Source organism: Eurosta solidaginis, chromosome 4, assembly GCF_040869045.1.
Source record: "Eurosta solidaginis isolate ZX-2024a chromosome 4, ASM4086904v1, whole genome shotgun sequence".
NCBI lineage: Eukaryota > Metazoa > Arthropoda > Insecta > Diptera > Tephritidae > Eurosta > Eurosta solidaginis.
This window is the reverse complement of record NC_090322.1, coordinates 52,888,329-52,902,951: the sequence shown is the minus strand read 5'-3', so window position 1 is coordinate 52,902,951 and position 14,623 is coordinate 52,888,329. Positions and strand designations below refer to the sequence as shown.

The window sequence follows — 14,623 nt, the reverse complement described above, 5'->3', positions numbered from 1 at the left end:
ATATACTCGGCAACGTTCCCAACCTACATTAAGCCTCTCTCCAGCTAGTACATTTGCGAACGCTTCAACATTCATTTCTATCACAGCATTATAATAGTTTTTCGCGTTCTTTTTCACTTCATATTGCTTAACAATTTTGATTTCCGTTTCACTTAAACAAATGTTTTGTCGTTTAATTCTTTGCACCAGTTCCTCGTCGCTATATTTAAAATTTATACCAGTCACCATGACTGCTGGTTTCACTTTTTTAGGAATCTTAACCTCATAGTTATTTCCCAGATTATTCTCAATGACATTTTTTATTTTGTCACGCTCATGGTCATTTTCGCTTTCAACAATAACAACTCCGCTTTGCCTTGCTACTATATTAGTTATTTGCAGCTCTTTAGGATCAACTTTCGAGTTGAGGTCAGTTTTGGTTATTTCTATATTTTGCCTTTTATTCGGCTTGACAATTAAGGGATGATTCTTTCTAATGTCTGGCAACACTTCTTTTTTTTGTCCATCATTTTTTGTTATCGCTGCGTATGACACTTTGGCTTCAACACTATTAACATTTTTCTTTATTTCATTGCACATTTTTTTATTCTCTTTACTTATTTCTTCAATCATTTTCTTATTGTCATCCTTGTTTGTTTTCAATTCATCACAGACCTGCTCGCTGCTTCGCTTGAAGCCTTCAGCAATTTCCCGTATTTTGTTCACTTCTACAACACTCTTTTCGCATGATTCTTGCGCTTTTTGCATTGCCTTAATTCTGTCGCTTAATGCAACTTCCACTGCTTTCAAAACTTGCTTTATTTCTCTTTCATGTTTCTTGAGAGCATTATCAAATTCATTCCTGTACTCAGATAGTTGTTTGCCATTTTTGCTCACTACCATCTGCATATCTTTTAGAATGTCATCTACGTTATGAACATACTGCACACAATCAGTACACATAAATCTAAGCATTTCACATTCTTCTAATTTATTAACACTGTATTGGTCTATGCCAGAGCATTTTGGTGATAAATGATAATATTTCCCACACACCCTTTCGCAACGAATTTTTGACACTTCTCCATGTATTGTACTTTTGCACTTGTCGCATTTACTCTCCATTTTTTTATATAGAATGAATATATGTATATGTATGTATCAAACTGATCAAACTGGGGCTGATGCTCGGCATTGCTCCCGAATCTACTACGGAGATTGTAGGTATGAGTGGGAGCAGCCGTTTGAGTTGGTGGCGCCGTGTAGCGCAAGCAGCAGCGGGTACTTGTTGTGGCTTGCTGGGCAGCGGGGCTGCTGGAAGGTAGTGGGGGACGCCCTAGGGCGTGAACAGCAAGGGGCCACAAAAGATTTATAGAAGTTACGCGGACGTCTGGTTTTGGGTTCTAGCCAGAAAAACCTGTCCGATGCAACCATCCCTTACACGAGACGCACTGACAAGAGTATGACCATCCTAAAAAGATTCTTTTCCGGCAGATGCAGCAAAACCATTTCTCAGGACCGGGGTCAGGAGACGGGTCCGGATTGGGTTCGATACCTTATCGGAGCAAGAGAATATGGAGCAGTCCCGTTGCAAGGAGAGATGACAATTTGTGGGAGGGACGCAACAAATTAAATAGGGTTACACTGAAATGGCAGTCCTTGGTCGGGAAAAATCCCGAGTCGCTCCGGTACATAGAACCGACGGCCTTGGAAAGCGTTTATCATACATCACTCTGCGCAATATCATATATTTGATCACGACATCGGCCGCAGGAACATTGTCTTAGAACATCAAGGCTTATCTGTCCGGTCACGCGTTGCAAACCTAGAAATCATCAACATCTACATCCCTCCTGCCACCTGTTGCCCCAGTGAATACCGCCCTAATATGAGCGCCTTACTCACTGGCAACAATCGCATTATCTTAGGCTATTTCAATGCCCATCACGATCCATGGCATTCAAACTTTCGGGCGGACAGTAGGGGTGAGATGTTGGCGGATCAAATAGAAGAAACGATGTTCTGCACAATAAATGGAGACGCCCCCACAGCGGGTTAGGGGGTCAGAATATGCCCGCGGTAGGTATGCATGTCGTAAGAGGCGACTAAAATACCAGATTCAAGGGACTGTGTAGCGCAACCCTTTAGGTTGCCAGCGCAATATATAGCTTCTCCAAACCCAATTGTCAGCCTCACCTATCCGCGGCGAATCCTGTCTCACTAACAGACGAGACTCTGGCGTGGGGGAGGGGATGGCCTGAAGGTTTAATGTGGCCACATAAATCGTTCCCGAGATGGTCGGGCTAGCACCTTAATGGAGCTGTGGTACCAAAGCGTACCGGATCTGTATCCGCCAAAGGACCATCACATCGATAACACTCCCCAAAGCCTTCGAGAGCAACCTTATCGCTACAACAACAACATCAACGCCCCCACACGCAATGGCGGATACAGGGGGGTCGCCCATCGCCCCCCCCCCCCCCCCCCCCCCCCCCCCCCCCCTCAAAGCCCTACCTGAATAAATATTGGACGTGCTTAATTTGCCAGAAATTGAAATGCATTTTTTAGATTTCCGTAAAATTGAGATTGAATGAAATATTTCTTATCTTCTTTTGTCTGTTTGTCTAGCGAAAAAAGGTAAATAATAAATAAGTGAGTTTTGCTTTTTCCGCTTATTGCCGCAGATATGCCATGGTTTGTGAATAAAATAGTTGAAACATGGTGACCTTGCAAAACATAAAAAAATTCTTCATATCACCAACCAACTTCATTTTTTTTTTATAAAAGTTCCGGAACACACTTAATATGTCGTTTCATTTATACAATATCAGAGCCACTGATGACCCGATACGCTTCCCAAGGCAGTCGGTTCTATGTACCGGAGCGACTCGGGATTTTTCCCGACCAAGGACTGTCATTTCAGTGTGACCCCATTTAATTTGTTTCGTCCCTCCCACAAATTGTCATCCTCCCAGCAGCTCCTTGCAGCAGGACTGCTACATATTCTCTTACTCCGGGAAGGTATCGAACCCAATCCGGGTCCGTCTCCTGACCCCGGTCATGAGAAATGGTTTTGCTGCATTTGCCAGAAAAGAATCTTTTTAGGACGGTCATACTCTGTTCAGTGTGTCTCGTGCAAGGGATGGTTGCATCGGACAGGTTGTTCTGGGCTTGATCCCAAAACCCGACGTCCACGCAACTTTTATAAATCTTTTGTGGCTCCTTGCTGCTCACGCCCAAGGGCGTCCCGTAGTCTACGCCTAAGCGTATCCCCACTACCTTCCAGCAGCTTCGCTGCTCAGCAAGCCACAACAAGTACCCCGCTGCTGCTCGCGCCCCACGGCGCCAACAACTCAAACAGCTGATACCACTCATAACTACTACCTTCGTAGTAGAGCTGGTTGCAATGCTGAGCATCAGCCCCTGCCCCCGTCTTCTCCCCCCCCCCCCCCCCCCTCTTTTCTGGCAGCAATCGTGCAGGTCAGGGAAACAGACTCTTAGTCCCTGCCTCCGTTTGCACCGTCTGCCAGCACAGAATATATAGGTTTGCGACATCCGCTCAATGCAGCTCCTGCCTTGGGTGGTGCCACTTTCCTAGATGTTCTGGTCTCCGCGACGGCAACCCCCCCGACGGGTTTCATCGCGCCATGTTGCCAGGTCGCAAACCCAAATCATCCGGGTACCCCAATGCTTGCCCAAGGGCGCCCAGTCCCAAGGCCACAACAGCAATTGCGTCCTGGCCTTCCACAACCTAGGCGTACTCACCCCTCACTTACCCCTAGAGTGGCGGCGTCACCCCTCATGCACTTCAGAATTCTGCAGTTCAACTGTAATGGACTAACTGAGAAGATTACGGAGATAGTCGATTTCATGAAGCGGCACAACATCCGCATTGCTGCGATTCAAGAGACTAAACTCACAGCAAGATCTGCATTGCAGACCTGCTCTGGTTATAATGTCCACAGGAAAGACCGCGAGAGCGGTAATGGAGGCGGCCTCGCGTTTATTATACACCACTCTGTGCAATATCATATATTTGATCCTGGCATCGACCGCAGTGACAATGTCTTAGAACGTCAAGGCCTATCTGTCCGGTCAGGCGATGCAAATCTAGAAATCATCAACATCTACATCCCTCCTGCCACCTGTTGCCCCAGTGGATACCGCCCTAATATCAGGGCCTTACTCACTGGCAACAATCGCATTATCTTAGGCGATTTCAATGCCCATCATGATGTATGGCATTCAAACTTGCGGGCGGACAGTAGGGGTGAGATGTTGGCGGATCAAATAGAAGAAACGACGTTCTGCACAATAAACGGAGACGCCCCCACACGTATGGTAGGAAGCTGTCACAGCTCGCCAGATATCTCAATCGTGAGCGCAGAACTCGTAAACTGCGTCAACTGGCAGCCGATGGTAACATTGGCATCCGACCACCTGCCCATACTTATTTCGTTCGAGCGTACCGCCGACTTCATCGTCACCGAAAAACGCACTTTCATAAACTTCAAAAAAGGAAAGTGGGAAGAATATAAATCTGCAACAGACAGCAGCTTTGCTGCCCTCCCTATCCCGACTGATGCCCGCCAAGGGGAGCGTGCCTTCCGTAAGGTCATTGAATCCGCCTCGGCACATTTCATTCCCGCCGGGAGAATTCCCGAAATCCGGCCCCACTTCCCGGCGGAGGCCGCGAGCTTAGCGAGGGAACGCGACCTTATAAGACAGCTTGATCCAGGCGACCCCCAAATAAGGGATATAAACCAACGCATCAGATTGCTTGTGGACGAACACAAGCGGGCGAAATGGGAAGAGCACCTAAGAGGTTGTAACCTCTCTACCGGTGTAGGTAAACTTTGGTCCACCGTAAAGTCCCTATCGAATCCGACTAAGCACAAAGACAAAGTTTCCATCGCCTTTGGCGATAAGGTGCTGTCGGATGCGAAAAAATGCGCGAGCGCTTTCTGCCGACAATATATAATGCATCCTACGGTCGACAAAGATAGACGGAGAGCCAATAGACACGCACATAAACACAAACTCAGCGCGTCACCAATTACCATCACCGCTAGAGAGGTTGAGGACGCCATTGGTCGCGCTAAACCATCCAAAGCAGTGGGCCCATACGGCATAGCCATGCCGATGCTTAAAAACCTAGGGAAAGAGGGTTTCAAATATTTAGCGCATGTCTTCAACCTGTCTCTTTCCACCTTTGTCATACCCGAGAAATGGAAAATGGCCAAGGTGGTCCCGCTACTAAAGCCTGGGAAACCAGCTAACGTAGGTGAGTCATATCGTCCGATATCTCTCCTATCGCCAGTGGCAAAGACGCTTGAAGCCATTTTGCTCCCTTATTTCCAAGCACATTTGCAGCTAGCCCCTCATCAGCATGGCTTCAGAAAACTCCATAGCACTACCTCCGCGCTAAATGTCATTAGCACCCAGATAAATTGCGGTTTGAATCAATATCCCCACCATAGAACAGTACTCGTAGCGTTAGACCTATCAAAAGCTTTTGATACGGTCAACCATGGCTCGTTACTGCAAGCCCTGGAAGGGTCCACCCTTCCCCCATGTCTTAAAAGGTGGACCGCAAATTATCTGGGTGGTCGGCAGGCATCGGTGCAATTCAGAAACGAAACATCAAAACAAAGGAGAATTAAACAAGGGGTGCCACAGGGTGGTGTCCTATCCCCGCTTTTGTTTAATTTCTACATATCTAAGCTACCTTCACCACCGGAAGGAGTCACAATCGTTTCCTACGCCGATGACTGCACAATAATGGCCACAGGCCCAGGCCCAAAGACCGATGAGCTATGCAATAAAATAAACGGCTATCTCCCTGATCTCTCCAGTTTTTTCGCCTCGCGAAACCTGGCATTGTCACCGACTAAATCTTCCGCGACCTTATTTACAACATGGACGCCCCAAATGTCGACCATATTGAACATCCACGTCGATGGCACTACGCTACCGACTGTCCTACACCCCAAAATCTTGGGTGTGACGTTTGATCAGGATCTACATTTTGGTGCGCACGCAACCGCAATTGTTCCAAGAATTCAGAGCCGTAATAAAATCCTCAAATCCCTTGCTGGCAGTACCTGGGGAAAAGATAAAGAAACGCTCTTGACCACATACAAAGCAATTAGCCAGCCGATTACGTGCTACGCGTCACCCATATGGTCGCCAAGCCTAAAAACCACCCACTGGAAGAAACTACAGGCCTGCCAAAATACTGCTCTCAGAATCGCCACGGGCTGTCTTCTTATGTCCCCAGAACACCATCTGCATAATGAGGCGAGAATACTCCCCATCAGGGAGAGAAATGAGATGCTGACCAAACAGTTTCTGTTGAATACCCAGAAACCTGGTCATCCCAACAGACATCTGATTGACGAACCAGCACCGCCTAGGGGCCTAAGGAGTCATCTCCGTAAGCATTTTGAGGAAATACGGCACCTGAGAACCCAGCCCTATGAAGCGGAAAAACACAAGCAGGTCCTTGGTGAACTCCATAGACAGGCGTCGGACCTTTATGTCGGGAATTGCCCGGTGAATCCAGTACTTGAAGAAAAATATCCAGAACTCGCAGAAGAGGAACGCATACTCCCCAGGGAAACGCGTGTCACTCTTGCTCAACTTCGTTCTGGATACTGTAACAGGTTAAACTCTTAACTATCCAGAATCAACCCCGACATACAAAATGTATGCCCTGCTTGCAATGTGTCCCCACATGACACCAACCATCTCTTTAATTGTAATGTGGAACCAACGCCTCTAACACCCCTTTCCTTATGGTCCACCCCTGTTGAAACGGCAAGTTTCCTTGGACTCCCGTTAGAGGATATTGATGACAATTTGTGATCGGTCGCGGCTATTAGGTGGGGCGAGCATTGCTACAACAACAACAACAACAACAACCTGATACGAAACTTTTATTCTCTCTCAATTCGTTTCCGGGAATGGGGCTCGAAATCAGCTGTCTGTTCATTCATTTGTAAACAAAAATTCTTCATATCACCAACCAACTTCATTTTTTTTTATAAAAGTTCCGGAACACACCTAATATGTCGTTTCATTTATGCAATATCAGAGCCACTGATGACCTGATACGAAACTTTTATTCTCTCTCAATTCGTTTCCAGGAATGGGGCTCGAAATCAGCTGTCTGTTCATTCAATTGTAAACAAAAATTCTTCATATCACCAACCAACTTCATTTTTTTTTATAAAAGTTCCGGAACACACCTAATATGTCGTTTCATTTATGCAATATCAGAGCCACTGATGACCTGATACAAAACTTTTATTCTCTCTCAATTCGTTTTCCAGCCTAAAAATCACCCACTGGAAGAAACTACAGGCCTGCCAAAATACTGCTCTCAGAATCGCCACGGGCTGTCTTCTTATGTCCCCAGAACACCATCTGCATAATGAGGCGAGAATACTCCCCATCAGGGAGAGAAATGAGATGCTGACCAAACAGTTCCTGTTGAATACCCAGAAACCTGGGCATCCCAACAGACATCTGATTGATGAACCAGCACAGCCTAGGGGCTTAAGGAGTCATCTCCGTAAGCATTTTGAGGAAATACGGCACCTGAGAACCCAGCCGTATGAAGTGAAAAAACACAAGCAGGTCCTTGGTGAACTCCATAAACAGGCGTCGGACCTTTATGCCGGGAATTTCCCGGTGAATCCAGTACTTAAAGAAAATTATCCAAAACTTGCGGAAGAGGAACGCATACTCCCCAGGGAAACGCGTATCACTCTTGCTCAACTTCGTTCTGGATACTGTAACAGGTTAAACTCTTACCTATCCAGGATCAACCCTGACATACAAAATGTATGCCCCGCTTGCAATGTGTCCCCACATGACACCAACCATCTCTTCAATTGTAATGTGGAACCAACGCCTCTAACACCCCTTTCCTTATGGTCCACCCCTGTTGAAACGGCAAGTTTCCTTCCAGCGGGTTAGGGGATCAGAATATACCCGCGGTAGGTATGCCTGTCGTAAGAGGCGACTAAAATACCAGATTCAAGGGGCTGTGTAGCGCAACCTTTCAGGTTGCCAGCGCAACCTTTCAGGTTGCCAGCGCAATATATAGCTTCTCCAAACCCAATTGTCAACCTCACCTATCCGCGGCGAATCCTGTTTCACTAACAGACGAGGCTCTGGCGACCCCAAGCTCTTCATGGAACTTGGGGGTAGGGAGGGAGGGAATGGCCTGAAGGTTTAATGTGGCCACATAAATCGTTCCTGAGATGGTCACGCTAGCACCTTAATGGTGCTATGGTACCGGAGCGTACCGGATTTGTATCCGGCAAAGGACCATCACGTCGATAACACTCCCCAAAGCCTTCGGGGAGCAACCTTATCGCTACAACAACAACAACAACAACAACAACAGGGTGGGAGAAGACGGGGGCAGGGGCTGATGCTCAGCATTGCTACCGACTCTACTACGAAGGTAGTAGTTATGAGTGGTAGCAGCAGCGGGTACTTGTCATGGTTTGCTGAGCAGCGGGGCTGCTGGAAGGTAGTGGGGGGAGGTGGGCGCTAAGGCGTAGACTACGGGACGCCCTAGGGCGTGAACAGCAAGGGGCCACAAAGATTTATAGAAGTTGCGCGGACATCCAGTTTTGGGTTCTAGCCAGAACAACCTGTCCGATGCAACCATCCCTTACACGAGACGCACTGACAAGAGTATGACCGTCCTAAAGGATTCTTTTCCGGCAGATGCAGCACAACCATTTCTCAGGACCGGGGTCAGGAGACGTGTCCGGATTGGGTTCGATACCTTATCGGAGCAAGAGAATATGGAGCAGTCCCGTTGCAAGGAGAGATGACAATTTGTGAGAGGGACGCAACAAATTAAATGGGGTCACACTGAAATGACAGTCCTTGGTCGGGAAAAATCCCGAGTAGCCCCGGTACATAGAACCGACTGCCTTGGGAAGCGCAAGGGGAACATAGTGTATATGGATATCGATGTTCACCGGGCGCGACCTATAAAAGGCATTTACCGATTATATGTATTTTGCTTGGGGCCTTCCTTTATTCTTATCTGGGGGAAACGGCTGTGTTGGCAAGTGCAGGATCTCACGATAGTGCTTACTGAGATGTTTCCTTACACCTCTTTGAGGCCAGGCTAGATCAAACAGTCGTTTGTTGGGTGTCCAGGTTTTGACAGTTAGGCGAAAACTGTCTGTTCAGCAGACAGTATCTCAGACGGTCATACTCTTTTCAGTGTGTCACGAGCAAGAGATGGTAGTATCTTTCGGGATGTTCTGTGCACAACAACTATACAACAAACCACATGGAAATTGCCGATTTTAACTTCTAATAACTCATACCTGAGATAAATTTTTTTAAATATTCATTAAATACATAATTATAATAAGATAAGGTGCTTTAATTACCTTGGGAAATTGTTTCACCGGTACAAAAACCTTTTGTATCACCTTAATAGGCTTCTGCTTATACACGTCTGCAAGAAATTCTGTACCTGGTATACGGCCGGTGCTATAAACACGCTCGAAAGCTATATTTCATGTATAAAAGTTAAACGTTTACGAACTTTAACAAGTACACGTATTTAGTTTTAAATATACATACCTTCATCAATTAGTAGAGTACACAAGGGAAATTCACTGCTCAAACGTTCACGTTCCTCGTTTAAGTCAGCAAGAAACTTCTGAGCCACACCGTTTATACGTGGCTCATGCTCCTCAGCTTTCTGAACTCCATTGTTTTCTTCATAACTTTCAGCCATTTCTATGAAAATCTCAGGAACAATTTTAACCAAATCTCTTATTTCCGAAAAGATTAATTTGTACCCAGGTACTAGAGATGAAAATGTATATACCCGTAAGTCATCGATAAATTGCAGTCGATAAAAAACTTTAAAAGCCGCATCACAAAAGCAGTATTTCATATCTATTCCGTTCCAATGAATCGCGCTCCAAATACGGAGATATACCCTACAAAAATTGTTGGATTACGTGTTCTATTTCCTTCATGTTGGATTACTCCAACAATACCCTTTGCAAAGCGTTTGCGGACCACCATCAGCCGATCATTGCTCGTTTTTTAACGCCCGTGATCACGACACGATGACGATCGAACAGAGTTGCCAAAAGTAAAATATTGTATACAAATGACTGATAATAAAATTTTACTATGGCAACTCTGATAAACTACAACCGCGTATTGGTTTTATGTATACATACTATAGTATAAAGAAATATTAGTTTCTTTATTCACGCAAATGCTAAATAACATAAGAATATTCGTAGTATAAAATATAAAAGTTGTATTGCACCTCTTCATTTACTTTCATTTTAAATTAAATTCACTCCGATAATTCTTTCCGACACAATTCCTCTTTAGTACTTTGGCATATGATCCTCTGTGGGCGCTCCATGGAGTACTACAGCGAAAGTACTTTGGAAAGTACGCTCACGTATGTACTCTATGGAATACTCACAAACAAAGCGAGAGTGGGATCACCTACTCCTCTCCTAGGACATCGCAATGTTAATTGGAGCACATTTTTTGTATGAATACAGATTAGTTTGGAACACTTCTATACTCCTAAAGGAGTATTCCTTACACTATTTATGGAGTACTCGCGTTTTTTGAAGGGTTCCCTGCAAAAATTGTTGGATTACGTGTTCCATTTTCTTCATGTTGGAGTACTCTAACAATACTCCTTTGCAATGCGTTTGCGGACCACCATCAGCCGATCATTGCTCGTTTTTCAACGACCGTGATCACGACACGATGACGATCGAACAGAGTTGTCAAAGTAAAATATTGCATACAAATAACTGATAATATAATTTTACTATGGCAACTCTGATAAAATGCAACCTCGCACTGCTTTTATGTATACATGCTATAGTATAGAGAAATATTAGTTTCTTTGTCCACGCAAATGCTAAATAACATAAGAATATTCATAGTATAAAGTATAAAAGTTGTATTGCCCCTCTTCATTTACTTTCATTTTAGATTAAATTCACTCCGATAATTCTTTCCGACACAATTCCTCTTTACTACTTTGGCATATGATCCTCTGTGGGTGCTCCATGGAGTACTACAGTGGAAGTACTTTGGAAAGTACTCTCACGTTTGTACTCTATGGAATACTCTTATACAAAGCGAGAGTGGGATCACCTACTCCTCTCCTAGGACATCGCAATGTTTATTGGAACACATTTTTTGTAAGAATACAGATTTGTTTTGGAACACTCCTATACTCCTAAAGAAGTATTCCTTACACTATTTATGGAGTACTCGCGTTTTTTGAAGGGTATTCAACATGCAAATGCAACAATAAATTGATCCATATGGATTATATTGTTTGGTAATACTTTACTTTAGCTCACAACGGGAAAAGTTTAGAACAGCACCCCCCGAGCATAGTGTACCTATACAAGTGTGTCAACTAAGCGATAAACGTCAAAACTACAAACAGCCTTTTTGGTACGTAAGAGTACTTCAAGCTGAGTTGCATTTGATAGTTTAAAAAAACTTTGTATTATTCACAGATGAAATACCCTGCAAAAATTGTTGGATTACGTGTTCAATTTTCTTCATGTTGGAGTACTCTAACAATACTCCTTTGCAATGCGTTTGCAGACCACCATCAGCCGATCATTGCTCGTTTTTTAACGACAGTGATCACGACACGATGACGATCGAACAGAGTTACCAAAAGAAAAATATTGCATGCAAATAACTGATAATAAAATTTTACTTTGGCAACTTTGATAAAATGCAACAGCGCACTGGTTTTATGTATACATATTATATTAGTTTCTTTATTCACGTATGCGTATGCGTATTATATTAATTTCTTTATTCACGCAAATGCTAAATAACATAAGAATATTCGTAGTATAAAATATAAAAGTTGTATTGCCCCTCTTAATTTACTTTCATTTTAAATTAAATTCACTTCGATAATTCTTTCCGACACAATTCCTCTTTAGTACTTTGGCATATGATCCTCTGTGGGTGCTCCATGGAGTACTACAGTGAAAGTACTTTGGAAAGTACTCTCACGTATGTACTCTATGGAATACTCACAAACAAAGCGAGAGTGGGATCACCTACTCCCCTCCTAGGACATCGCAATGTTAATTGGAGCACATTTTTTTTATGAATATAGATTAGATTTGGAGCAGTCCTATACTCCCAAAGGAGTATTCCTTACATTATTTATAGAGTACTGTCGTTTTTTGAAGGGTAGTCGCATATATTTCCGCGGAAATAAGAATACTAATGTATTTGTAGCCTGCAACAATGCGGAAACATACGGAAAGTAAAATTTATTTAAATTAGAGTCAAAATATAAAGCGCCACACTTGTAGCAAGGAAAATTTTCACTCTAACGGCCCGATTCTTAGCGTTACCGGTAAAATAGTACCCAGAACATTATGTAACCGAAAATCGTTACCAGTTGTTTTATTCGCGATTCTGCCCAAAGTGGAAACGCTGTCATCACCGAAAAACTCACCTCACAAAAACGAAGTACATGGAATTTTTATTTATGTTTGTAGGTATGTCACCATGCTGCCACCGTGTATGGTTCCGCCATGGCTTTACCGAAAATGTGTCACTCGTAGATACGATGTCCCCTTGCGGGTCAGGGGGTTAGAATATACCCGCGGTAGGTATGCCTGTCGTAAGAGGCGACTAAAATACCGGATTGGCCTGAAGGTTTAATGTGGCCATATAAATCGTTCCCGAAATGGTCGGGCCAGCACCTTAATGATGCTGTGTTACCGGAGCGTACCGGATCTGTAAATGGCAAAGGACCATCACATCGATCACTCCCTAAACCTTCGGGGAGCAACCGTATCGCTACAACAACAACAACAACAACATGTTAACGAATAAACGGGACGATGTGTATATACATATGTGCATACATACATACGTTTTTACATAGCTATATTGTAATATATACTGTGAAAGTACATGGAAACAAATATGTATAGCAAGAGGCAACACTTTTTTACTATTATGTTTACTTATTTGCGCTCACAATTCTTTATTTTTCAGTTTTGCCTTTTTGTAGACAACAGCTGTTGTGTGGTTATTTCGATGTAACCACCTACTTTTGTGGGTAAACAATTATCCGGCTACTTTCGTGGACAGAATACCAAAAGGATACAAAAGTTACCACATGAAGAAAGTTGCCGTGGTGAAGAAAGTTGTTACGACATTAGAATCAGGCTGTAAGGCTGTTTACACAAATAAGGGCAACATTATATAAACGTTTTGGTCGCTTCAAAGCAAAGATAACGTACGGCGTTTCATTGTTTTTCGTATGGCATTGTCAAACGTAGGCACGCAACCAAAGCATTTACGTAAATTTTTCGATACTTCGCCCGACAGGTAAATTAATGAATGCAACACAACCAAAGCGCCTGTGTAAATCCGCCTTACTTTTTGTAGCTGTGAAAGTCTACTGCAAATAAAATGGTGCTGTAAGTGCAAACAAATCAAGCTGCTATATGACACTACTTTATTTTCTATGTATTTATATTTTTTGTCGAGGGAGCCAATAAGGTTTCAGTACTGGTGTAAATTTGTAAACTATATTTAAAAAAAAAATAAAGAAATACAAGAAAAATACAACGTAGTTCATTAAAAACGAACAAGCCAGTTTGTATTTCGATAGGGGTTTTTGACATTAGGCCTTTTTTTGTTTATTTTTTCTGAAAATGAAAACTTTGTTTTTAGTTTCAAAATTTTGTGCATAAAAATACAACTAAATTCAAAGTGTAAATTGTATGTCCAAATGAGTTTTCAATAAGTGTACATTTTTTCAGTTTTTCATAGTTAAGGAATTGACCGCCAGATTCTTGTGTTACACAAATATAGTGAACATGAGTACAGAAATTCAAATTAAAAAGCTTTTCACAATAATTTGAAAAACTACGTTTTCTCTGCTTTTTACAGGGTCTTGTATTACAAAAATATAATGAACTTGCGTACAGAAATTCTAGAAAATATTTTACCGATATACTTTGTTGGTGAGTTTAAAAATTGTTTCACAATAATTTGAAAAACTCTTCGTTTTTTATGCTTTTTAATCTTAGGAATAACCTCATGTATTAAATTAAATTTTTAAAGAAAATCAATAAATCTGAACTGAACAAATTTCTCTATGATATAAAACTAAAATGTTGTGGAACAGGAGCAACACCTTTGTGAATACGTAAACCCTGTTTGAACCTTTTACGTCTCTGCATAGAACCGTAATTGACCGTTTTCAACCGAAACAACAATGGCAACCCAGATTTTCCCGTTATGCTCACTTAAGCGAGTGCCTGTCAGAAAGAAGTCAACACACTTGTCCTTGTACACTATGCCCCCGAGTACGGGGTTAAACTTGGTATCAAATGAAAGAGGGACTCCTCCCGATCACAAATGTATTAATATTTTAAAGTGCGCACACTTATAATTTAAAAGTTATTTGTTGTTAAATCTTGCAAATTTAGCAAATTGTTATGGATTCGCATCTACAATGGAGCAGTAAGGAAGGCAGTGGGCATGATCTAGTGGTGCTGTGTGGCTAGCCATATCGGCTGGGCGGGGTTCTTGCCAACCTTACTGTCCT

At 43.1% G+C, this 14,623-nt stretch overlaps 1 protein-coding gene across 4 annotated transcripts in view; it reads right to left on the bottom strand.

Annotated features, from left to right (window-relative positions):
• LOC137249759 (KH domain-containing, RNA-binding, signal transduction-associated protein 3-like) overlaps positions 1–9,858 on the bottom strand; it is a 57,821-nt gene extending 47,963 nt beyond the window's left edge. For all 4 annotated transcript variants that reach the window (XM_067781619.1, XM_067781620.1, XM_067781622.1 and 1 more), the window contains exons 1-2: positions 9,604–9,858; positions 9,408–9,529 (exon numbers count right to left, since the gene is read on the bottom strand). In XM_067781619.1, coding sequence (XP_067637720.1) covers positions 9,408–9,529; positions 9,604–9,760 — 279 coding nt within the window. In that variant the 5' untranslated portion in view covers positions 9,761–9,858. The remainder of the gene's footprint in view (positions 1–9,407; positions 9,530–9,603) is intronic.
• Between the last annotated feature and the right edge of the window lie 4,765 nt (positions 9,859–14,623).